We start from the raw sequence: 26394 nt of genomic DNA, 5'->3' as shown, positions 1-26394 counted from the left end.
TAAGCCAGCAGTGGTACTTCAAACTCTTAATCAAATTGACAGACAAGAAGTCAATGCCACAGCATCTGGGACAACTGACATGTATGATTTCAGATGCAGCAGGCTGTCACTGACTCTTCAAATGCACACCTCCCCAGAATAGGCAAAGATGACCTGCATATGCTCTGCCTTAAAAATCTATCTCCTCTCTATCGTTACAGTTATTTAAATAAAGTAATGTATCAGTATTATAAAGATCTCTTTATCAAATAAGACAGTCTGACAGCAAGAAGCAGCTCAGAAATGTTCAGCTGAAATCAAGGCATTCTTTTAGGATCCCAAGCCTTGTCTTGACACTGTGCATGCAGCTGCTATGTCCTCCCCCTCCACTCAAAACAGAGGAATAAAAACACAAGAATGCTTTCCCAGTTAAAGAGGCTACGGCGGTTCAGAACTCCAGGAGAGCAAAAAACCAGGAAAAACAAGCAACCACAGCTTTTTTCTTTTTCTTTTTTTCTTTAGTTGGTGTTGGTGGACAAATCTCTGCTAATTGCAGACAGGTTTCACATGCTCTGTATCTACCCTTACCCATCACTACCTACTGAAGTAGCAATTTGAAGTAGTAATTACAATACTGAAAAAACTAAAAGATTTTCTCCTCTCATTTACCTTTTCAGGATTCTCAAGACTTTCTCCTGATATTAGTGATATCTTCTCAGCCTTTTCTTTCTCAATTTGCTCAAGACATCTTGGATCCTGAATAAGAGCGTTGGCCATGATGTGGCAGGTAGTACCCAGAAGAAGATTCTGGTTTCGTAAGGCTCTTATGTTCTTGCTAAGATAGTCAGATTTGGTATCTTCTGTTGGAATTCAGAAACAAAGTTGGTAACTAACTAGACAACAAAGCAGCTTTGTATAACAAACAATGTGAAGCAAAGAGAGGGCTGTTACCAAGCAGGGAGATGGTTTTTAACACTGAGAGGACACGTTCCGGAGAGCTCAGGTTCCGGCTGCTACTATGCACGAAGCGGCAATAAGTGTAATTCCACCTCATCAGCCAGTCTTCCTTCATTTTGGCTTCCTTGCGTAGGTCTTTCAGAAGCTTCATGGCAACTGCAAAGCTGTTCTGTATTCAGAATAAGATAGAATTTTCAGACAATATATTTGAAGAGGAACTAAAACCTGTCTGCAACCCAACTAAGGGGTGACAAGATTTAAGTGAAGTTATAGTAAGACAAAGAGATGTCCACTGCTTGACAAGTCTTATATTCAAAAACATATTTGTGGACAAATTTGAAAAGAGAAGAACAGAGGTTTAACAAACTGAAAAAAAATAATTCCAGCTGCAGGACTGAACAGGCATCAACTGCTCTGTAGTGCAAACACATATGGGAAATGTAACTTGGTTTATAACACCATTAAGAAGATCACTTATGTTTGTGTTTTGATGAAAAGTTTCCCGGAAGTAACATTAAAGGAAATGTTACTTTTCACTTACTCCTTCAAGAGTGTAGAGTCAACGCAACAGTGTTATATTATATTTGCTTATCACATTGCTTAAAATAAACTCTTGTCAATGACTGCAGATTTCTGCAGCAACTCAGAAGAGGAGAGACCTTGATTCAAAGATTATTCATCTTGTCTCAAGCTTGAAACACTATGGGCCCATCATCAAAGTGGCTATGTTTCAGTCATTTCAACAGCCAGATCCAAATCAAAATTTCAAGGCCACTTAGCTTTACTTTATCTAAGTGTTAACTAACAGCACTAATGAAAACTGAAAAAAAGAACTTCAGTATTGCTGAAGCATTCAGTTATCAGACAGTACAGTCACCTGTTTCCTGGCGCTTTCTATCATCTTCATTTTCATATTAAATTTGCAGCTTTTAATCATTGAGTAAATATCTTCATCCTGTTGATCTACTTCCATTTGTTCACCAGCACTGTATTCTTCATCCACCTCCATACTATCATTGGCCTGATAAGAGGGAAGTTTCTCCTGCAGTTTGTCCAGAAAGAAACACCTGCACAACAACAAAAAGGGGTACAAGTCATTCTGGTATACATTCAGGGAAATGAATGTTCAAAAATGTTGATCTGCCTAGCAGTAAAAAAAGCTAAGGAAAAATGGCAAGCTATAGCGATCACCTTTGGCAAGGGCTAAACACAGTCTTCAGAGTCTGGAAACTTGTAGCTGGGGACAGGTTGACCCTGAGAGCATTCTAGGATATTGAACTGACAAGATTAATATTAGAAAATGTCCATAACAAAGTGGGATTTTTTGTTAGTTACTTCCTTTAGAGACCCTAAGTTCCACCAAGCCATAACTCGCATTCCAACTTGGCAGAAGTGCAAACAAAAAGGAGTCTCAATTATTTAGTGAAAGGGTCAGGCTGTATTTTATCTCAACCTGCTATTTAAATGTGTATCACATCAACACATGCCACCATTGAAATCTGTGTTGTAGAAAAGATCAGCAACCATACACTCAGTTTTTGAAAGTGAGTTGCCATGAATGAATGCTGAATCCTCTTTATTCCACAGCTAGTCCTATCCAATTTAATAGCACATCTCATTATGTAGACTGCTACTCAAAGCAGAGGACAGCACTACAGTCTGAAGTGGCACTTGGCACATCCTTTGTTACTAATTCAAGATGAGATAAAGGTTTTCTAAAAGCACATAAAATGTTTAAGACTCTGACAACCCTCCATGTCATAAATCTTTGAGACTTTGTGAAGAAGTAAGTTATGCCATCTATTCTCTCTAATACTGAACTACAATAAGCTCCTCTGTAGCCAGGCTTTCCTGACACCAAGAGATAATAAAATAAATAACAGAGCACAGTACATATCAGAGGTGTTAAAGCTGCTGCCCAGGAAAGCAAAACTGATCTAGATTTGCACTGGAAGAATGAACTAGGACGAAGACAGACACCACAGCAAGGACAGAAAACTTTCAAATCTGAAAAAGCATTCCAGCTTCTTCGGAGCTAATCCAAAGAAGTCTCCAGAGAGCCTCTTTTCTTTCTAGCAACAGTTGCACAGCAGAAGTCTCCAATTAGAGCACAGGTGAAGTACTGACAGTGACAGGGCTTATTTTGTATGCCCCCTTATTTTGTAACTGCCTACTAAGCAGGCAAGTATTTTTATTCATAACAGACCGGCCTTTCGGGTGGTGTTTCATTGAGCTAAATGCCGCTAATCTACTCAATTACGAGTGGGGATGTTTAAGGGCCACTGAAGTGGGCTAGCTTGCACAGTACATGTAGTCACTGATGCAAGAAAATGCCTAAACTAGTGTCTGTGTTTCCCTATCAAAATATGGTTTATTTCCCAGCCATTTCTCAACCTCCTTTTGTTCCTAATCACAAGTCAGTCACAGAACCCTACCAGTTATATTGATAAAGGTATTAAAATGGTGGGAATAAAAAAAGTCATACACTGTGCCCCCCCCCCCCCCGCTCTAATATGAAAAAAAAGTAGCATTAGAAAAAGAACTTCTTGGAACTCAGTAGACAGACAGAACTTAAGCTAGTCCAAGAATGCAATATTACCGATTTGTAATGATATCATCCCAGATGTTCATAGGATCCATTTTAGCATCTGGATATCTGCTTGTCCAAATTCGGAGAAGTCTCTTAAGGGAAGCCTCTGAAGCTAAGTTACCTAGAAATCAATTAAGAACACTTCAGATGCATCCAAAGCCAAACAGCATGATAAAGGGCTAAACAAAACATAGTCTAACATTCAAACCAGAAAACTGCAATTAAGCAATCCACCTGCATTTCTGGGCTTGCACTAAATCCATTATTTTGTGATCATATTGCTTTTGTTTATTGCTGGAGCACAGGAGATTCAATAAGGACATCACTGTCAACTGTCACTGGAGGTTACCACTGGGTAGGCTCCTTTCCACAAAGGAACATGCTGGAATATAGTGGAACTGTTAACTAAATTTAATATATAATTTGGTTTATGTGCATAAATTTGCAATTCATGCCTACCTCAGTAGCTATAACTTATATACCACACCCATCTTTTATCTCTGTTAAACACTAGTTATTACCAAAAGTTACTCCAACAAAAAAAAATTTAGTTTAAAACTACTATTTACACTTCTAAAAGAGATACTCTACTCTTATCACAAGAGCTATGCTAATAAAACTTTGCAAAAGAACACAGAATTATCTTCAAGCCTATCTTACAGAACTGTAATAGTTCTTACTGTCAAGAAGATATTAAGAAGTAATTCCAGACTTATCCTTTTTCAAACAGGAGTTCAGAAATTCAAAGTTCAGGAAACCATGATTATTTAACGCAATGAAAGGAAAATCATTTGAGAAAAAAAAAATCTTTACTTTTCTTGGTCATAAAATTGATGAAATCCTGTATTTCTGTCAGTGCTTGTACAGACTGCAGTTTGGTCATTCGACTTTGATATAACAAAGAATCAATACTGGAATAGCTCTGCAAAGAAAGGGAGAGAATGAAAGATTTCATAGAATTTTACAACATGGTTCTATTCAGTGCTCTACAAACTTCTGATCTGATGCTGCTATATATTATGCTTTAGAACCCAATCTCTTAAAAGTAATTTAGTAGCCTGTAATCAGAGAGCAACTCTGCTCTGGACAAGTGTAGAGGCATATTCTAGCTACAATTCCTATCCTAGGTTTTATCAAAGTCCTACAGTCTAATTAAAATTTGGTAACGGATGGAACTTGTAACTTTTCAATGCAGTACTCTGTTGCAAGTTTGTTCTGGGGAAAGGAGGCTTCTGAAAAGATGAATGAAATAAAATTTTTATTGCCTGCACAAACAATTATTCTGAAAAATGTCTAAAAGATGAAATCAGTAGAACAAAATAAATAAAAATGGGAGGATGCACTCCACTGGCTCACTCATCCCTCACCATTGCAAGCAGTGAATTCAAGCAAGAAGTTCTGTCATATGATACGGGAGGCACCTACATGTCATTCTGCTTGAGCAAGTGTTTCTCTTGCGAGTATAATCCAGCAGCAGCAATAGCAACAACAGTTTAATAGTTTCACAGAAGAATCATACCAGAGATAGAAGAGATTTTTACCTGCATGAAGATCTGCATGCCATTGCTAATGTAATATTTGGCTCTGTCAAAATCATCTTGCAGGATGTAAAGGAGACTAAGCTCTTGGCTGTAATGCATTTCTATAATGGCTTTCTTCTGTTCTGTCTTCATTGCATCATCAATAAATGTTAGCAAAGTCTGGTCATTTTCCCCACTGAGCAGTAACTTCAACTTACTGCGTACTATATAGGGCAGATATGTCTCCTGCAAGGTGAAAATTAATAGATGCTTATTACCTTATTACCAGGAATGAAATATTAAATGATCAATTTTTATGTTCTCAGTGGCAGATCAAATAAATATAAAAATATTTTCAATGGTTTTCTTAAATGTTTTCCCTTTAGACAAATTCTCATTTGCTAACAAATCACAGCAGCCTTTTCTGATAGCTCAAGAAGTTGTCAGCAAACTCTACTATCGAAACCAGCGTTTGTTAACTCTTAAAAAGAGAGAACAAATAAAAGCGAAAAACACAACAAAAAAACTGCAAAAAGAAAAAGGTGATCATAAAGCTGGTCCTATATGATAAGCCATAGACTCAACATAAAATTAAAAGTATTTGCTTCAATTATTTTCATGCATCAGACTCTCTGCTAACTTCCATACTACGGTAACCCAAATAATGCAGTTGATTTTCGGTCACAATCTCCATACTGTCTGACATTCCTGCAGAGATAAAAAATGGTGCAGTATCAATGAAGTGACTTCTAAAAACCTGGAAAAATGGATCACTCCATGTTTTGCTTAGGTCTGGAGGTTTTCCACTGTCAATATTAACAGTAGCACAATACTCCAGAGCCTTCCAGTTTGTGAGGTGGTCATAGCATTCCAGAGACGCAAGCTCCCAGAAGTCTTTCTCCGCTTCTGCTGGCTCTCCGTCTTGCCAGTCTTCTTTAGAGAGTGCCTAGGGAATGAATTTGCAGGGAAAAAGGGTTCTTAGCAGGACTCTGGCACTTGTTTCAATTCTAAATCACCAGGAACTTAGCTGTAATTCATTGTCACAAAAATATCTATTCATTTACCAGAGTGCGACAGAAGCATTAAATGAAGAAAATTCAATTGTCAATATTCATATACAAGTGATTATCCGGTAGATGCCTTTAGTAAACCTGCATTTCTTAAAAAGTAAACACTTTAAAAGAAGGTTAGAGATCCTCCTTCCTTTTTACCCGCTATAACTCATGCCACGAACACATCCAATTTGCTCTCTTGGGGTTGTAGTTTGCCCATAGTGTTTTACTTGTCTGCCTAGATAATTATACATGTGCAGTTTTGTAACAAACAGTAAGAAAAGCATCACGTTTACTGCTCTGCTGTGACTGCTCATCTGTTACCAATGTCTTTACAGACTGAACCATCAACCACATAAAACACCGGGACATTTTAAACTATACATGTTGCTTCTCAAAATGTTTAATTGTGGCTTGTTAGTTTTAAGTCATGAGAGATTTATGAAACAAAAGAATCTTGCTGACATTTTACCTCATCATAACATCGAGCTGCTTCAGCATAATCACTCCTTGCTTCCGCCAACAACGCTTTCCGTGTAATTTCCTTAGTCCCAATCTTACCACTGAAAATGCCACGAAGAACATCATAATCCCCAAGAGATCGGTAGAGTCTAGTGAAATTGAAGAGAGAAATCTTTTAATTAGTTGAACAGATATATAACAATGCAAAAAGAAGCTTTTCAAAAAAATAATAATTCAATAAGCAGTAATACTACTATAGCTGGTAATAGAAAATTTAAAAAAGACAATTTGCTATGTAGCATCTGAAATATATACTTAATTACATAAACTTCACCTTTTAGGTTTAATATCTAAACTGTGGAAACTCCTGCAGCTGAAAAGCTATGAACAAGATGTTTTTCAGCAGTCTGATGGCATCATCAGAGTGCACAGCTGTTAAGTGTAACTGCTCTCACAGAAAAATAGTAATTAACTGAAAGGAAATTGAAAGTATATCTAATTCTAGAAAAGTTGGGTTACTGAGACTAAAAAGGAAATCACATAAGCTATAAAGGCAGAGTTCTTCAAAAGGCAAATCTGAATGGGAGTAACTTGTCAAAAACAAGAATTTACTTGGCAAGTTCAATCCATCTGATCATATCCGGGGGAAGCTCTGTCCTTCCGCGCATCCGTTTGGATGGGGGCTCCTCCGCAGGGGACAGAGCCATCAGGGCACGCTCCAGAAGGAGGATGCCCACAGGCTGCTGCAAACTTGCAAGGCAGCTCGTGCTCACATTAGCTGAATCCAGTTCTAGTAGTGCTTTGTGCTGGTAACTCATTTCCTGTAAAATAAAACAAAACAACAGGTGTCTATTTGCTGCAAAAATATACTGATTGTTACCTTCTACAGATCAATTATTTGGTATCCCTTTCCTTATAGTGCAAATTTTGGAAATAAGCCATTAGATCTCCAGAAGTTCCTGACTCTGGAAAATCTTTCCCTTCAGTGCTGTTGCTCTTTGGACAGAGAACAGGACAGAATAACCCCATATAATTTGCCTCCAGGACATGGGACAACTACAGGCCATTCACTTAAGAGTTGGACTAGATGATCCCTCTGGGTCCCTTCCAACTCAGAATATTCCGTGATTCTGAAACTCTCTGGACACAATCACAAGGAAAGTGGGGGAGAGGTAGGTGGACGCACTGACAGCCTGAATTTTTCCTTCTGTTTGTTGGCAGGACTGTGCCTGCTACACAGCAGCTGTGTTTCACTTAACCTACTCAGTGGTGTGTTCCTGCTGTAAGCCAAAGGCAGGATTAACCACACAGTCTCCTCTGAGCTGGAGGCTTTCTATCCACACACTTAGCTGGTTTTAGCATATCACAGCTTCCTGTTAAGACTCATCTAGTACTGTACTCATCTACTCCTGCCTGATTTAAAGACATAACAATATTTCTAGCGCATCTTTATTTAACATTAGTCCAACTACAGACTAACCTCATTTTCAGGGATAAACATTTTTGTTACTCGAAGGTTTACTAAATTACTTAAATCACTATTGTAAATACACATAAAATATCAAGAAAGTAGCATGTTATTAAAGCCAGTGCTGGGCTTTTTTTCTTTTTTTTTTTTTTTTTGGCCACTTAATGTAGAGAAAAGTTGCAATAGTATCTTAAACAAACGGGAAGAAAAAAATCTACAACAGAGAAGAGAGGGAGTATAACTTTGATTAAAAGAAACAGAATCAAGTTTTAGAACAAAAATTAAAGTTTGATTCTTGCAACATAGCATATTCAAGAATACTATGTGAAAGGAAAACAATATTTGGAAATTGCAACAGGAGACTGAGAATAACCAGGCTACACTTCTTCAATAAATGACAACCACCACAAAAACTACAGAATAGGCACCTGGCATAAGCAAATTCTTGACACAATTTGTATGGTTGAGACTCACGCTAACAAATTTGTACTCAGTTAAAAAAAAAGGAAAAAAACATAGCTTCTTCTGGTTTCCTGAGTTACAGACCAGGAAGATCCCAAAGAGGAGTTAGCATGTATATTTAATCTACTATTCAGGTAATTTCAATTAGCTGCACACAAGCCCATGACACTTCTGTGTAGAGGCACATATCCCTTGACTGCCACATTTTAGGGGTTATGTCAGGAACACAGTGTCAACAGCACAATCTGAAAACTCAAAAACAACTTTGCTAAGGTAAAACCAAATGCCCTTTCTCTTAGCACGGGAGGAAGTGTAAGAACTGTGCAAATATAATGGTATGTCCAAAGAACGAATACCCTCCCAAACTCAAAATTCACAGACACAGTCCCACATCAAAGGAGGTATCTTTCTATTTAGTACATTTTGGTGACTATTTGATCACTTATCTTCTGAAAGCAGATGGAATGCTCCCTGCTCCATATGCAACATGCTCTGTCTTTCCTTGCACCACATGTTCAAAGATTAGGGTGAATGGCATCTGGCCTGACAGCTAAAATATTTACAAGGCAATTATATGATCTTCAGAGGCCAAATATCTTTATGGAGACTACGTAAACATTTGTCACGGATTTAACTTTTAGTATTTCAGTTGGTTCTTAATCTGTCCTGAAAGTGAATCCCAGAGCTTCATAATCAATTTTAAGATTATACATGTAGACAAAACCAGCTCTTTTTACCACTAAGTTATTCTCCTGATGGAACGTGAACCTGTAGAAGAATAAAAGTGAAACAGCCAGAAGGAAGCAGCAGTGAATTAGAAGCTTTTCCAAAACCAGCCAGCATTCATTACATTGTTGGTATACAGGACACAGAAGCTGTATTTACAAATGATCAAGCCACTAGGACAGTCTGTGTGAGCCAAATGGCAGCTTTGACACTCTTGTGCTCTTGTTCACACTCTTCCAGCTCACTCTCTTGATCAATATGAACTCTATTTCCTACTGGGGAAAAGACTTCCTCTCACTGTTATGCAGGATACTCAAATTCACAGGCTGAGGCTTGCCTTCATGCTGTTGTTCTTTTGTTATCAACGAGGATGGCAATGAGATGCTCCTATTGCTCATATTTTTGATGAATTTTAACTTACTTATTTTTTGAGTCTTCATTCTTTTTTCAGAAAAAAAGTAACCTAACTCAAAAGTGTTATTAATAGGGTCTAACAGTCAGCATAATTCAACTCAAATAAGATCATCGAGACAGAGAACCAACAAATGCGATGTCAAGAGGGAACATTAACAGATTGCTATTGTGAGACACTGGCTCGAAACATACCAAGACAGCCCAGAAAATTCCCCATAGTATTTGACCTTTTATGCAGCTGCACAGGAAAAAAAAGTAAACAAGAAATTACATTTTTTCAGATGTGTAAATGCAAGTACTAAGAAGCAAAGTTTGTCACTGTTTACAAAGCTACTCTGAACTAGTTTCTTCTGTATTACCAATGACATCTACTGTCACAGAATATTTAAATTTCCATAACAAAAAAGAAGCCACTAGCTGCCACTTAAAAAAGATTCTTTTGAGAACTAAGAATCAGACACAATATTAAGATCAACACAGTTGACAAGAACCATTAAATATAGTGACAATGAGTATATAACAGGTGCTTGGACAAGTTTTTTTATCTCCCTGAAAACTGGGTTAAAAGATGAAATGCACAGTCTATTCCAGGTCAGTATATTCTCATAGGTCAGCATATTCTCAAACACAGAAAGGCTTGTATTTCTTTTCCAGTGAAACAACTGTGGTGCACCCACTCACCCTTTGGTGGGAGTGAGTCCTTCCCTCTTTACTGAAAATCCCCAGACAACTACTTCAGGGCACTAATTGGAAAAAATAGGCAAGAGAGGCTAACAACAAACAGTCTGACAGCTCCTGATATCCTCAAGACATCAAAGAATTCCTCAGCAAGCACTTCCCAGAAACAGGAAGATAAGCATGTGACACCCACACAGCCCTTTCAATTGTTCTCAATTCTCATGTCAATTGAAATGGCTTTCATTTAAAATCAAATCTCTTCTTGTTACTGATACAATTAAAACATTAATAGGCGACTCAAACTCTACAGATTCCGTAGAAAATTACCTTGTTCACCTTAACGAGCGTCACTTGAAATACTCATCTGGTTAACAATTCTCTTTCCACCTCTGTCTACACTTCAGTGACAGTATTTGACCTTCACCATCACTGGGTTTATCACACACTCAGACAAAGACACTACATTCAGTTACTTTCATGCCATATAGTAGAGTTTACCTGGATGCATGCAATGAATGGTGGAAAGTACGACAGGCTTGTACTGAGGAAATTATTGAAGTCATTCAGCAGCTTCTGGACAATGGTGTTTTTCTCAGAAGGATTTTTAGATTTTTCTACTTCATGAAAAATTCCACTAAACAAACTGCTGAAAAGTTGCTTGGCAAATGTTGGATCTTTCTGTAAATTACAACAAAAGCAGTAAGGTCACTGAATTTTGCAGTGAAAAAATAGCTAATAAATAAAATTAAAAGATATGAACCACCCCATACCTAATCCCTATATGGATACTCTTTGGGAGTGGACTAACTAGTGGACTAGTTAGTCCAGCATGCATCTTGCCTATGCTGACAATTACTGTACTACCCATTCAAATCACATCTTAGTTCTTTTACATAAAGAAACTGCAAGACAATGTAGGTTTCAGGCCAATGGTGGAGAGGGTAGAATTTACAATTTTCACACACTCACAGTTCCCATTACAGGAACCAGACACTCAATATCATGATATGGACACCACAGTCTGTCAAGAGGTGTTTCAGGAAAAAACAGAAGACACTGATGTGTGAGGAGACCTGGACCTAACACTGAGGCAGCTAAAAGAGAGACAGTACAGGCAGACAGTTCCATTTGAGATTTAAAGGCATTTTTTCCACCCAGAATTGCACTTGTGTGTGTGACATAATCCTATGCATCCTGGCCTACCACAGGCCTGGAATTTGGTTCAACTCTTTATCTACTGCTATTCAGATAACTCATGAGTTTGCTACTTTCTCCCTTTACACAGTGATAAGGGGATATCAAAAGAAATGAAATACAGAGGTAACCAGGAAGACTGTGACTTCCCAACAAATGTAAAATGGGATTCAGTCTACTGCTCAGTTCAGTCTACAGTTTCTACTGTTCTCAGGTAGGAAAAGGAATATTGGATTAGCTTTACTGAGTAGTCTGAGTCCAGTCTTAGCCACAGTAAGTTCATTTGTATTTTTACAAGTCTGTTATAGCCATATAATAGAAGAGAAATGGTTGTTTTGTTGCTGTACAGTGAGATGCCCTTTGCAATATTGCCTGTAAGCATCACCACCAAGTGGTTTCTCAAGTAGAGGAACCCAGAGGCAATGGACAAGAGCTGATGTATCAGGTCCTCAGTGTCTGACTCAGCTGTAGCAAGCCAGAAGGCCTCTTCTGTCATCATTGTTCGAGCACAGGGGTAGGAGAAACAGTCCTTAAAAACAGACTCTTGAAATGTGTTTCTTACTGCTCGACTACAAAACAATAAACCAATTTTAGAAGCAGTTGCCCAAGTACATGCCATTTTCCCTACAGGAACAGAAAACTTCACAAATGACCTTTGAATAGCAGACAGACCTGGGCAAGGCCCTGCAGAGGGGCAATGAGACTGCAGTACTCAATCTGGATGTCAGGAAGGTCTCCTACTCGGTAACTTCTGTACAAAGTCACCTGGGCATCATACTTCATCTTCAGCTCAGATTTCATCTCCTGAAATGCAATGTTCATGTTAACAAATAATAAATCATATTACTTAGAAAGAGTAGTATCTAGATAAGACAAAATAAGCAAGAGCATTTCTAAAGTGTTTTATAAACTTTTGCCATGCTTAATAGACAAATACATTTTCTATAAAGCTGTAATAAGGTTAAACTCAAAATTAGCTTAGTCAATTAAAAATGCCAAACCATGACACTTGCTCATAGACTTCCTTCAGCCATTAACCTTTAATATTTAATGCCTTGTAGATCCTGCTTACATACAAGCAGTACTTAGGCTAGTTTCAAAGGGAATGATTATGACTGACAGCTAGTGAGTTGTTACGGTTTAATAAGTTACTGCCTGTTAGCTGAGCCACAGTAGTATACATAATATGATGATTCTCAGCCTGGCCCAGGTGCAAAGTAAAATGAGGTTCCTAAAACTTCTGTGTTTTGTTTTATACAGTGGGATGGGGAGGGGAAGAAGAATGAACGCGGCAAAATTGATTCCTTTAGGTCAGAATAACCCTATGCAGCCCTACAGGCTTGGGGAAGAGTAGCTGGGAAGCTGCCCAGCAGAAAGTGATCTGGGGGTGCTGGTCAACAGTCGGCTGAACATGAGCCAGCCAGATGGCCAAGAAGGCCAATGGCATCCTGGCTTATATCAGAAAAAATGTGGTCAGCAGGACTAGGGAAGTGATTGTCACCCTGTACTCAGCACTGGTGAGGTAGCACCTTGAATCCTTTGTTCAGTTTTGGGCTCTGAAGTCCAAGAAAGACACTGAGGTGTTGGAGTGTGTCCAAACGAACAACAGAGCTGTTGAAGAGACTGGAGCACAAGTTTCATGAGCAACAGCTGAGGAAGCTGGGATTGTTTAGACTGGAGAAAAGAAGGCTCAGGCTTATTCTTTACAACTACCTGAGGGGAGGTTGTAGTGAGGTGGGGGTCGGTGTCTTTTCCCAAGACAATCAACAGGACAAGCTGTCCCAGAAGAGTTATTAGAGGTTATGAAAAATTTTTTCACTGAAAGGGTGCTCAGGCATTGGAACAAGCTGTCCAGGGAAGTGGTAGAAACACCATCATTGGAAGTGTTTAAAAGATGTGCATGTAGCACTTGGCAACATGGTTTAGTGGTGAACACAGTGGTGCTAGTTAATGGTTAGACTCGATCTTAGAGGTCTTTTCCAACCTTAACAATTCTATGATTCTAGTAAAACCTAAACCAAACTGTACTAAAACTGCTGCAAACTGCACTTCTTAAACAGCTGTCCTGCCTTTTGCTGGGGCTTAAAGGAATAATTTTAAATTGAACAAAAGTTACTATCAAATACAAACAAAACCTATCTCTTCCTCCTGCTTTTCTTCTTTTTCATAGCACATTATAAGGAAATAATCAGTAAGTTTAGAGGCTGGGTTTTTATTTTTATCTACTGCCATTACCAATTAAATCAGTAGGCAATGGGTGGATATAAACATTGGTAAAATGGAAGAAAAAACCAGAAGAAAGTTTGAAAGTTTTTTTTCTCTTCTGTAAACTCCTCATAATTTTGCTGTTTGAGGTAATTTTTCTGCTACAGAACTTTAAAGGGATGATTTTCAGAAACCTTTCAAGAGAAATATGCTATTGGGAAATTAGGACTTTGCTGAAGCTATTTCCAAATCCTCTCTTGCTCAGGATCTAATTTTTCCTGGTCTGTCCTATATAGTATTAATGCAAACCATAGAGCTCCATGTGTGTTTATGTGCAACAAATCTCTTGAAAAGTTTAACGGATCCTGAGAGCATTCATAGTCTCCTCTGGTCTTTTACTGTGGAATATCACAGGTGGTTTTGTTGGCTGTATTTTGGACTGCCATACAGAATGCGTTTACAGGTCCTCTATTGCATGGTGGGAGGAAACTGTAGCTTTAGTCTGCAAATAAACACAAATTGGCTAAAATAGGTGTTTGTGTGGTTCCTCCAGACATAAGTTCTGTTTACACAGTTGTCTGCATCTGCAAAGAATTACAAGAGTGTCTCAAACTCGTAGGTCTCTATCCTGAGTTCCTCTGCTTTTGGTCTAACTGCTATCATTTTTGGACAGTAATGTAGGCTATTTTTAGTAACAGGAACCTCTGAAAAACTGTTACAGAGCTTAAAAATACTTAGATTTATTGTAAGTACATAACACAACCAGGAAACTCACAAAGTAGTAAGTTTCTGGCCTTGACAAACACACAGCAAATGATTATTACTGACATTCCTTCAGGTTAAAAGTTCAAAACAGTTCTGGTCAGTCCATCAACTGTACCACATTTTTGAGTTTGTGTTCAGACTCTGGATAATTTCTGTAACTATTATAATATCTCCAACTATTTCTGCAGCATACTGTAGCTTCAAGGCCCCCAGTTTCCAGACTGACAACTGTAAAGGGCTTCCCATAGCTTTTTCCATCACGTAAAATCACTTCATGGACATTAAAGAGTAGACTGGAAGTGTCACCATTCACCTCTTTTTCACTCATGTTAAGTAACATCCTTTAGCTTTAAGCGTGTATGTAGCATGATTTCCAAACCAAACCTTTTAAAGCTCATAAAGTAGCAACCAGTACCTTACATCTACCCTTTCTTCACAGAGTTACCACTAGAGAAGAAGCAAAACACTGCAGACAGCACTGAGACGTTTTAAACTTATTTGGATTGACAAACCTTTTCTCTTTTCTGTTCAGCCAGACTTTTTCTAGCATAAATCAGACTGAGTTTGTCTTGGTCCTTCAAGAAACGTCTCCGCAGTCTTAGAATTTCAGCTCGTTCTTCTATACCTAGAAAACATACAATCATGTCCTTTCTCATGCAAACTTCACAGTTAAGGCAAGACCACCATATAATAACAAACATCATCTTTGTACTTGTTAGCTTACCAACTAGTCTCCTAAGTTTCCTATCCAACAACTCAATGTAAGGCCTTTCAATAAGATAGCAAATGAAAACAAATCAGTTGCTCTGAGGAGAAGAGGTAATAAGCATTTATATAGAAACTGCAAGCATGTAGATGAGATAAAAAAGTCAAATTATTGCACTGGGAAAGGCACTTAAACTCATGAACAAATCTGCCCCATACAACAGATTTATTTTAAGTTCTCAAAAGCAAGTATGGTATTTGCACTATATTCCATAAAGTATGCACCTCCCTACATAAAAGAGGTGCTAAATATATTCAAAGATTAGGTAACAATAATATCATACAATATTTTTAAAGTTATGATTACAGAACTGACACTGAATCAACTCCTGCTCAGGACAGTCATGGAGAAAGACCACTTAAAAGACTGTTCACTTCAGTCCATTTTCTAGGAAAGCAGAGTGAACAAACAAAAACATACCACTAGAACTAGTATTTTCCTGGTAGAAGACCAGGAACTGACTGGAAGGTAGACTGATCTCTCTATTTCTGTAGTTCAGCATGGTCCATTCAGAACTGCCCGGAAACACCTCTCAGGTACTGAAAAGGTTGATCTTTATAGATCTTTGGCTGAACTCCTGATCCCATCCTTTCAGTCAAAATTTTAATGACAAAGTACTGAAAGGTTAAACAGGAAGAAGGAGCCTAAGCCACTCCAAAACACTACTGAAAATTTTCAGTTATTGGCTGGGTGGATGAAGGAGCATTCTCAGAAAAAAAACAAGTAATTATAATGACAGATTGCAGTATGTTGCAGATCACGTGAGCACATCTGAAATGGTTTGGAAAAACATGTTTAAAGAGATTTCATCTTGACAGAGATACACAGTTAAATATAAAACAGAAGGGACAGAATTGTCTGACATTTACGCTAAGATCATCTTAGGGAGAGATATAGGAACACAGAGATCACACTGACTAGTTTCATATCCTCTCAGTACTTTCATCTAGCAACACGCAATTTTACAATTCCTAGCACAATCCTAGCTTTCTGCCATAGACTATGTTCGGAAACAAAATCTCTCAAGGTGAACCTCCATGAGAATGTCTCAAAGATAACAGACTGCCAGCCAAAGGACTGACAAAGATGGTTTATAGAAATGTACTAGTCATACAGAAATTGCACACAGATAAGGCTTACAGACCTTTAGTTTTGCTGTCCACCTCAACTCCTGGCAAACTCAACCTTTTTTTCCCGAAATCCGGCCCCACTGCTTTAAAGGATGCTTGTTTAAATTTTTCACTCCGTTTGCTAACCAACAGCATGGATGAAGATAAGGATTCAGAGGATGAAGGAACTGCATACTCTGCCAATGTGTCAATGCTACTTCCAGTTAGCCAATTAAAAGAACTTCTACCACCTACAAGAAAAAATTGCAAAAAAGCTGTAACATACTCACATACAAATTAAGTGAAATTATCTATGAAGCAGGTCATTTTTCTCTCTGCAAAATATAATTCCCAGTGTTTTTGTGCAGAACAGATTTCAAGCTGTTAGGTAAGAAACAAATTTCTTTTACATTAGGCTGAACATAAAATATGTATGAGACTTAAAAAAGTGACCTTTTTTCTCTTGTAACACACAAAAGAAGTCCTTGAAAACACAGTATTAAATGTATTTACACTTTTACATTAAAAATTCATATGTGACATAAACTAAATCATTCCTACAGCAAACAAGAAAATTTCGGAAGACACTGGTCTGGACTTACTGGCATGCTGCGTAGGTGTAAATTCATACTGCCTTTGGGTAGCCCTCACTTGACCACCGACTGACCCAGAAGCAGAAAGGGATCTTTCTTGTGATAAATTCCTGTGGATACTCTGAGAAGCCTGAGTCCCCACAAACATAGGTGTGAGCACAGTACTTCGGTAGCGCCAACTGGAATCAATTACAAAGTCCTACGAGCAAGGAGAGATTTTTAAGTAGAGCAGTAAAGATGGAGGCTTTTGGCATTCGCTCACTGAGTCAGGATAGTAGAAATTACAGCACAGAATTTAAAACATCATCCCAGGTACAGGAGCAGAATTTGACAATAAAAATGAAAACTGCAAACACACAGAAGTTCTCCCAAGGTCAGCAAAAAAGCTGGCCAATTTGGACTGGTCAGTTGAGGACTGATTAACAGCTCTTGTACTAGTATTCCTGTTTCTTCACAATATTTCTCCAGTTGACGCTGCTTCTCTCCACTACCCTCTTTTTTAGGTATTTCAGTACTCATCAGCTATACTTGGTTTATATAATTATTTTAATTAAATATTTCTTCTTTGAAAGGAAAATTATTTCCCCAACAAAATCATCAGACTTCTGATACTGTGCATAACTCATGACTGTTGCAGCTGTTAACTAGGGAATACAAAACCCTTAAAAATTTCCTTTATTATGCCCTTCTCATCCAAGTGGTAACTACATTAAAGAATACAATTTGTCACATGGCTGCACACAGGATAAAACATCACAACTCACCTGAAATTTGCACTCAGACAGTGGATGCTCAAATATTTTTCTGGAATAATCCGGGCTCTTGCTAGTCATTTCAAGCAGAAAATTTGTGATTAGACTCAAGTACTGTGTTTCAATCTTGGTGGAATATAAAGAATTTAACAATGACAGCATGCGATCAAGAGTATTTGTCGGTAACCTTGTCTCCTCACTCCAGAAATTCCTAACAATTAATCTGTAAGGCAAGGAATAAAGTTATTCTTTGTTATCTGCAAATAGAAAAAAACAACACTTCTAAAAAAGCCAAGTTAAAAATAACAACAACAACCAAATAAACACAAACCCCAACATAATAAGATTTTAAAGCCTTCAACTAACACTTTCATACCATGGATCTTGCATTGAATTACACCAAATTCCTCTTTTATCTACTATGCTCCGTGCCTGATATCAAAGGTTTACTCCGAAAAAATTATTTCTGTCAAATTGTTTTCCTCTTGAGAATTGCTATGGGTAGATAAGCACAGAGATATTCCCTTTTACCTTTTATTTCAACAAAATAAAAAATTAAAATCCAGCATTCTTTAACATTTAATCTATTGTTGTGCGTTTGTGTATAGCAAGGTACTCCTTGTTCAAAAACTCTAGAACATTAATGCAGAATTAGGTTTGACATAGTGAAACAACTTCCCCATGGCTTAGAAGTTTGTTTAAATGCTCTGTGCTTCACTTACATTTGGTGTAACACTGTAGTTACACTTTGGTGTAACACAATTTTATAAAATAACTTATTGGAAGAAAAGGAAATAGTGTTATCCCACTGTTACTCTTTTACATTGAAATACTTAAAAAACCTCTAAGGATCAACTCTTTTGCTATAAACAAAGTTAAGAGCAAGGTAAGTATTTGTTATTTCAAAGAGTTAACACAGCACTCTACTTACTGCAGTTCAGCATTCTCATCAATTAGTCCTTGAAGCAGCATTTCTTTTGCCACTTTGAGTATTTCCTTAGAATCATCATCTGCTTGACTTTCTGGATCGCTGATGGTAGGAGGAAAATATTTCTTAGTGACTCCTCTCAAACAATCCATAGCAAAATAGGAGGATGAAGATGGTGCAGAAAAAAAGAGGAATATGCCCTTCTCATAAAAATCTCAACTTGGCGTGATAACACTGCATTTTTTCATAACATGAGGTCTTCATTGCCTTAAATTCCTTGTAGCTCCACTACTTATAAAAGAAATAATCAGAAAGCTAAATAATACGTTGGGTATTTGTTATAAAGGCCAAACAGAAGTAATTCTGAGTTTGCAAGGTTGAAACTGAAAAAAAAGGCAGAGAATTTGCTTTTCTGAAGTGATGCTGGAGTAAAAATTGCCTGTACTTTTCCTTCACAGTAACTGTCCATTCAAATAGTTATCTTGGGAAAAAGAACATAATAAAATCCAACTAAGTCAGATAATTCATCAGCAACCTGCTTGTCAAACTGAGAACATGCCTGTTCCCTATTCTAAGGGGTCAAACAGAAAGAACCTTTTTACACTACCAGATTAAAGGGATTGAGATCATGCTGAAGTACCTCAATGCATTTTCTACCTACAAGCAAATTTCTTTAATGTATAATATTTACTAGTTACAAATTCTGGCAACAAGAAAAAAAATGGGAGCATCAAAGCTAAGATCTTTTATGCCATCAGCTGCAGTAATACAACATCCTAGTCCTGGGCTAAAGTTCAGGTCCAAGTATTTATCCCTAGTGGATGTGATAAAATTGCCACCAAAGGCCAAAGCTACTTAGGCAAATCCCAGGCTCTGTTTTAATGAGAACTAGAAAAATCCTGCACTGAGGGACATGAAGTTGGAAGACTGTTACAAACACTTTCACTCTGCCTGTGCCAAATCACTGAAAGACAACATCTGCAGTGAATACACACCTGTAATTGTCATAAATCCACATCAGAATATCATACATGCGCTGGCGACATATTACAGAAGGGTGAGAAATGAACCCTGTCACTCCAGGAAGAAGCTCTTTAAGTTCTAGTGGTTTTAGTTTAGCCAACATCTTGTACACTATGTCCAAACAAACCCTTTGTCTTTCATCATCCCTAAAAGGAGAGGGAAAAAAAAAACAGGTACATTGCTTTTCTCTTCAATGCTACACACAGAACCAGAAGATCAGTTTACATTTTAGCAGTGATATTTGGTTTTGCATAAAGGGCTTTAGGTAAATACTTTTGAGTTCAACCAGAGAGTAAGAATAGAACTAAACAAATTCACAGTATAGAAATTTACATCCCAGTCATGTTTCACCACAATGCTATTTAGGGGCTTTTGTTTGGTTTTCACAGTGAGTCAACCATCTTAATACTTAACTCCCAGATTAGATTAGCTCAAATGAGAGAGCAGTGACCAAAAAGTGAATGTGAATTATAAACTGAATGTAAAAATGTTGTGGCCAGCACAGAGAATATTATCAAGAAATTTGGACTATGCACTGTAATCACATAACCACTTACCTATGATTCATGATCTGGATAAAGTCTTTACTCTTTAACTGCAAGTGGAGATCAGGAACTTCTTCAGCCCGGCACATTATTACTTCCAGACAATAGGTTTTCATCACACCATGAAGTTTGGGTATCAAAAAGAATATTGCATTCATAAACCTTAACACAAACATGCCCACAAAGAAGAGCAAGTTATTTTCTATTGTTCCTCTAGATCTATAATCAACATACCACGTAAATCGTGACATACCTGTCAGCAAGAGGTGGAAAATTCTTAACAACTTTATTCAAGCATTGAATAAACTTATCATGTTGGGTGTTCTGATGTTGTTTTAATTGTCTTACAACACAATCATAAACTGGATCTTCAAGTACCTGAAAATGAGAAAGGCAGTAAATCAAGGATACCTATGAAACTCATAACCACCTTAATGACACACAGTTCTACTGCTGCACTGTTTGATTCTACTGCATTTTGCTAGGCAAGATCCATCTGACTCATCATAATATTTATGGTGCTTCACGGTTCCTGTACAGCTCTGCCTGACTGAAACACATGACTGCTGCTTAAATAATAGTTTGTGAACTTCCTTCAATTGGTTTGGAACCCATGCCTTAATTTCGAAAGATAAGTTGCTTAGTGTGCTTATATAAATATTAAGCAGCGTCTCATTCAGTATAGAAGACGTCTAATTAATGAACATAAAAAAACAGACTTTCAGTGAAAAGGTGAAAAGTAACACAACAACCTTTAATCAATGTCAAAGAAACAAGCTGTGGATAAGGATAGAATTTGAACCATTTTTGCTAATTTATTCAAAATACTGCTTATAAGGAAACTTAGAAGACTGTGAAAGAGAAGACTTATGAACATTAATGAAATATGCTCTGCAAACTGTGAAAGAACGGCCAGAATGGAATTAGGTAGGGAAAGAAGTAAGACTAGTGAGGAGAGAAGTAAGAATCACAAACAAATACTCCACCAAGCCAATATCTTCGTATTTTTGTCTCCAATAGCAGCTGCAGATAGATATTTAGGGGAAACACATGATCCCAGCTGCATTTTGTCCGCCTTTTCTCGTATACAACCTAACATGCGTTTATCCTTAGATTAGGGATCTTGGAGCACACATTGCTGTCTGTTGTTTTTAGAACCCGTTCATGACATTTTTTTTGAGCATCAATTTGCCTAATTTCTCTTTGAACCTGTTGATGCTACTTACCCCTAGTAACCTCTTCTGGCAACAAATTCCAGAAGTTCATGAACTGTTGTGCGAAGAAATATTTCTAGCATATGTCTCAAACTGATTTTTGTGATCATTAAGAACTATTCACAAATTCTAGTACTGTAGGATTTGATAAGTAACCGTTTTGCATTCACCTTATCCACCAGCTATAAAATAACTAGATTCAAAATGAAATATAGTTCAACCATTATATTTTACATCAAAACTTGCAAGTTATTAAACATCCTCAGACACAGATACTCAAAAGGTACTTCCAAACCTCGAACTTCCCTTTTTTTTTTCTCTTAAAGAAACCCCAGCTTTAAAAAACGAATCATGCTGGTGTTGCTGGTTGGCAAAAGCCTCAGAAGGCGATCAAGCACTGTCAGTTACAAAAGAGCAAGGCAAAAACTTTGCACTTAGTCTGCTCTCATATTCTTTTTACTCTTGGGTTGGCAGTTTAAACCCTTAAATCAATCTGTTGGACAAAGACTGTTGAGTTTTAAATGCATTCATTTTTGGAGCTGAAATGAGTGGTCATATAAAAGATGAACATAAAATTAAGACAGGAAGGGTCAAAAACACAGCACAGTTCACTTACATTTTCTCTCTCAGCAATGTATTGAAGAGCAAGTCCCAACACTTCTGCTGCAGCTGCATAAACTTCTTTATACTTTAGTAAGCCCATGTTGCTGGTCAAAGCTTGAAAATACCTAACACAAAAGGAAGACCTGCTATAAGACATTAGTACTACTGCAAATTTAAACTGAAACAAAAAACTCATCTGAGCTGCCTAGGGGAATAGTGACTGCTTTTAGAAGAGACGAATACAGTACAACATGGATTTTCCACTTGCAGTGTCTCAAATCCCTGCTTTGGCAATTCCTGACTTTGTTAATTCCCGTGAAATTGCAACCCTGGGGCCTACTATAAAAAATCCTTACACTCTTCAAGATATTGTCCAAAATAAATGTAGTCTGCAATTTGCAGCTAGAAAAGCATAACATCTGACAGACAACAGCAAAAGGATGATAAGCAATCCAGCTCCCATACTTCATGCTGACAAATTAGACTAGTTGTCTTTGGCTTAAGCTTTTCTCAAAATGATTCACAAAAAACCTGCATTTCTCACCTGACACGATCTATTTCACACTTTGGGTCAAAGGGTGGCAAATTGTTAGCAAGAACAATTCCCAGCAGCTGAATTCCCACTGAATTGTCCTTTGTCTCAGGGTCTCCACTGGAAAACTTTTCAAATAATAAACTGTTGGATAAAAACATAAAAGCAATTATATAGATGAAAACACCAAAATAGACACACCATAAATCACTCATTGTATATGAACACATACATAATCTAACAAATCGGTAGAAAGTAGTAAATATTTAGCTTCAATGAAGAAGTCTTTGCAAAAAAAAAAAAACCCAACCTCCCTAAATAAAACACCCAAACCCTGTCCCACAACAACTAAAAAGAGATTGTAAGCCCACACAAATGCTCAACAAGTTCAGGTGCACGGGAGACAGCAAAAATCTTACTAAGAGTGCACCAATATTCAGTGATAATACCCAAAATGTCAAATAAAACATCTTTGCAGAGATTATTCCTGCTTTTGTTGCTGCTTCTGTAATCCTTTACATGTTTTCCCTGTCTCTCTCCTTGTTGTTTTTCAAATTAATTTACAATCTTCTGAGGGTTTGGTTCCGAAGTTCTAAGGTCAACTCTAGGGACAAAAAGTTTACTATTGCAGATGAATTTACATTTTCATCTCCTCTGATAATGTTCATTTTTATTTTTTAAATATAGACAAAAGAAAGCAATTGTCCAAACGCTCACCTGTAAGGTATGGAGAGACAGTTCTTCCAACACTCTATAACTGTCTTTATGATTTCCAGATTGTGTCTGAACACAGCTCTTTTTTGGTGAAAGGCATTCTTCATCAAGAACTCAAGCAGTCTGTTAGCTAAAATCTCATCCTTAACATTCCCCTACAAAGAACAGCACCAAAATTAAACATAGCGACTACAACACAAAGACATTTTTTGTTTTACAAAAGCAAGCAAGTAAACAAGTTATGTTTGAAGTTAATATGTAAAGGAAACAGCGGACTGAAGTATAAAATGATTATAAGTACATAGTAACAAACTCACTCATTCATTACCAAATGGTCACAATAAACAATCAAAAATGAATTTCACATTTCCTTACTTTGGGAGTGGCTACACTTGTCCAGGAAAGGATTGTAACTACTATTTCCACTACCATGTAATGAATCCCTTCACCTCCATTATTTCCAGAAACAACAAGCTGCAGCAATGGACCAAGCCACTGCTTTGCGTAAGGCCGGAATACCTGTGGAAAACAGTAACCTGTTACTCAGTAAAAACTGCATGTAAGACTGCTAAACCAACCTCTTAGCACTTCGCTTAACCTACACAGCAACAATTACAAAAACTTTTAAATAAAAAATATCCATAACTACATTTCGCACTTTTGCTTAGAAACCTTTAACCAAATATTCAGAGAAAGTTAGTTATTTTACTAGGGCCCAGACAATATGGCTTCTCACACCAAAAACCCTGTCTCTGAAGGGCTTGAGAGAGAATGCCATCCATCTACTCTTCCATTTCAAGTAGTTTTACTAAGAAACTAGCATTAAATGGGTATAAAGTCTCTTGAATTAATTATGAAATTCAGCATTTTTGGATTTGGAATATTTCAGACAGAAATATTATACTTTAAAATCAATGTATGAAAGAAGTTATCACTGTATGAAATAGATTGAGAATGTTTTACCCAAGAATGTGAGTTAGAAAACATTTCTTTTCAGGCAGAGACACATTATGCTATCTTTTTATCTTTCTGCAACAAGAACATCATTTAGCTCAAAGTGTTTCCATAAGACTCATCTGTGACCATTAATAAAACATTATATTTGCTCCTGCAAAGATGGCAAGTAGAATCAGCCAATACCTTTTGTCTGTATCAATGAATAAATTACTTGTATACAGAAGACACATATTGTGGACACCCTCTACTTGCAGAAGTAGAGTTTGGGAGAAAAAGTATTAACATTACATTCAAAATACTGGCACTATCTTGAATTTTGGCCTATAAATGTATTCTCTTTTATCAGGACAAACCGTTTAATTTGAATGCCCTAAAGGTCTCAGCTGATGAAGTATTTTACTCTGCAAGAGTTACACAGTTGATATATGTAATACAAACTCTTATGTTAACAGAAAAATTACCAAAAAATTACTCACATCCTCAGTATTAACAATAAGTTTTGCTATGAAGAGGCGAATATTTAATGGTACTGATGGGTTTCCTAATTTGCCATGCAGAAATCTCATCCAAAGAGGAAGATCTACTGGAACTGTCCCCTGATATTAAAGAGAGATGAGCAAAAATCAAATCACTTTTTGCACCAAACAGGTATATCAATCGAAAAAGCCCCCAGCTCAAACCACACAGGTTACACTATAATATAGTCAAGAAAATGAATAAATTAGGAGATTCAATCATGACTCCCTTTTCCCAGTATTATTAGAGTAAAAATGCCAGCTTTTTGGTTAATACTGGCCTCTTCCACTTTGGGTGTGATCTGGTTCCTCTGCATATGTTTAATCAGAGTGGTCATAGAAGCCATACATTCATGTTGGTTGAATTCGTCCATTTCCAATTCCATTTCATCATTTAAAACCATGTATTCTGTGGGCTCCTGTAAAAAGAAAAAAAAAGCGTTACTATGAATAATAACAACACTGTATTTCCTTTTAAATGACAATCCTGCCATTAGTCATTCTGATCTTATCTGTGTTTACTGATTTGACTACACTCTCAGTGAGTGCAACAGGGAATAATATATCAAATGGGTTACTCAAACAGACACCTCCCAAATATTTGTACCAGATCTGCACATCTTTGACTTTTTGTGCCAACAGATGTCAACTTCATGTTACTCCGACTTTACTACCTGCCAGAATAGGTGTGGCAAAGGCTGAAAGGAGGAAGAGTTAACCTGAACCTCAGAGAAATTATTTCATTTCATAGCTCAAAGAACACATTCCAAAGAGGGAAAGCCTTATTTTTATGGATGTGTTTTTTCACACTGACTAGCATCCACAGCAGCCTTCTTTTGTCACACAGAGTAAATCACAAAAGAAAATTGTTTAGTTAGAAATTACACCACTACTACACAGAACAGAAGTGTACTCTCTATCTGTTTAACGTCCCTGCAGCCAAAACACCTCCTTGTTCCAAAACATGGGAACAGTTTATCTTTACCAATGTTAACAGTTATTTCAGTAGATTAAATCTTCAGTATCTATGATACTTTTACAAGCTTTATGTTCCACAGCAAATGTCTGTTCTATCAGTGTTACTGTTGATGAGACAACTTTTGATTGCAGAAGGAACACAACTTCAAGTCTTGGAAGAACATCTCCCAAGAGCAACAGTTAAATACAAGTCCCCTCCCTCGTCTTCTGGAGGAACCCATTCTCAGTCAGGTAGAACAAATACAAGAGACTAGAGTTTTCTCTTTCTCAAACCCAATAAATAAATAATGCAATTACAAGAAAGCATAAAAATTTTCTTCCTCACAGGACATAAGTCACTAAATTACCTTTTTCCTGAAATGAGTGCTGCTAGCTGTAGCATCTTGGGAGCTGTAAGAAAAACCTTGGACTCCAGTTGAAAAATCAAACTGACTCATTTCCTCACTCAAACTGCTATCCATCATGTATGATGAAGAAGCTAAATACTTGGGTTCATCTAGACAGGAAAAAACAATAGACCATTAATCAACATAATTATATGAAATAAGTCTTTTTTGGCCACTAAAACTTGAGGGTGGCTGTGAATTAAACATCAGATCAAATACATTCATTGCTTTTATTAGTGTAGTAACACAGCAACAAACACTGTATGAAAGTTAAGAAAGCATTTTTTTTTCGTAGTCGTAAATGACT

At 37.2% G+C, this 26394-nt stretch overlaps 1 protein-coding gene across 2 annotated transcripts in view; it reads right to left on the bottom strand.

Moving 5' to 3' along the window:
* PRKDC (protein kinase, DNA-activated, catalytic subunit) overlaps positions 1–26394 on the bottom strand; it is an 85465-nt gene that overhangs the window by 19177 nt on the left and 39894 nt on the right. Inside the window, exons 46-71 of one of the 2 annotated variants that reach the window (XM_027890210.1) lie at positions 26049–26197; positions 25005–25142; positions 24685–24804; positions 23627–23770; positions 23255–23406; positions 22550–22681; positions 22019–22130; positions 20442–20566; positions 20201–20350; positions 19616–19789; positions 18624–18722; positions 17705–17915; positions 16950–17139; positions 16383–16598; positions 14985–15097; positions 12175–12306; positions 10807–10986; positions 7173–7381; positions 6571–6709; positions 5804–5992; positions 5068–5292; positions 4340–4448; positions 3536–3647; positions 1814–2003; positions 931–1105; positions 649–839 (exon numbers count right to left, since the gene is read on the bottom strand). In XM_027890210.1, the coding sequence (XP_027746011.1) occupies positions 649–839; positions 931–1105; positions 1814–2003; positions 3536–3647; positions 4340–4448; positions 5068–5292; positions 5804–5992; positions 6571–6709; positions 7173–7381; positions 10807–10986; positions 12175–12306; positions 14985–15097; positions 16383–16598; positions 16950–17139; positions 17705–17915; positions 18624–18722; positions 19616–19789; positions 20201–20350; positions 20442–20566; positions 22019–22130; positions 22550–22681; positions 23255–23406; positions 23627–23770; positions 24685–24804; positions 25005–25142; positions 26049–26197 (4076 nt within the window). The remainder of the gene's footprint in view (positions 1–648; positions 840–930; positions 1106–1813; positions 2004–3535; positions 3648–4339; positions 4449–5067; positions 5293–5803; positions 5993–6570; positions 6710–7172; positions 7382–10806; positions 10987–12174; positions 12307–14984; positions 15098–16382; positions 16599–16949; positions 17140–17704; positions 17916–18623; positions 18723–19615; positions 19790–20200; positions 20351–20441; positions 20567–22018; positions 22131–22549; positions 22682–23254; positions 23407–23626; positions 23771–24684; positions 24805–25004; positions 25143–26048; positions 26198–26394) is intronic. The other variant, XM_027890211.1, reaches the window with a different exon arrangement.

This window comes from Empidonax traillii, unplaced genomic scaffold (genome assembly GCF_003031625.1).
Source record: "Empidonax traillii isolate 1590-97213 ecotype Southwest subspecies unplaced genomic scaffold, ASM303162v1 scaffold281:size1424471, whole genome shotgun sequence".
In the NCBI taxonomy this organism is placed as follows: Eukaryota; Metazoa; Chordata; class Aves; order Passeriformes; family Tyrannidae; genus Empidonax; species Empidonax traillii.
The sequence above is the reverse complement of the archived record's forward strand: the minus strand, read 5'-3'. Positions and strand labels throughout refer to the sequence as shown.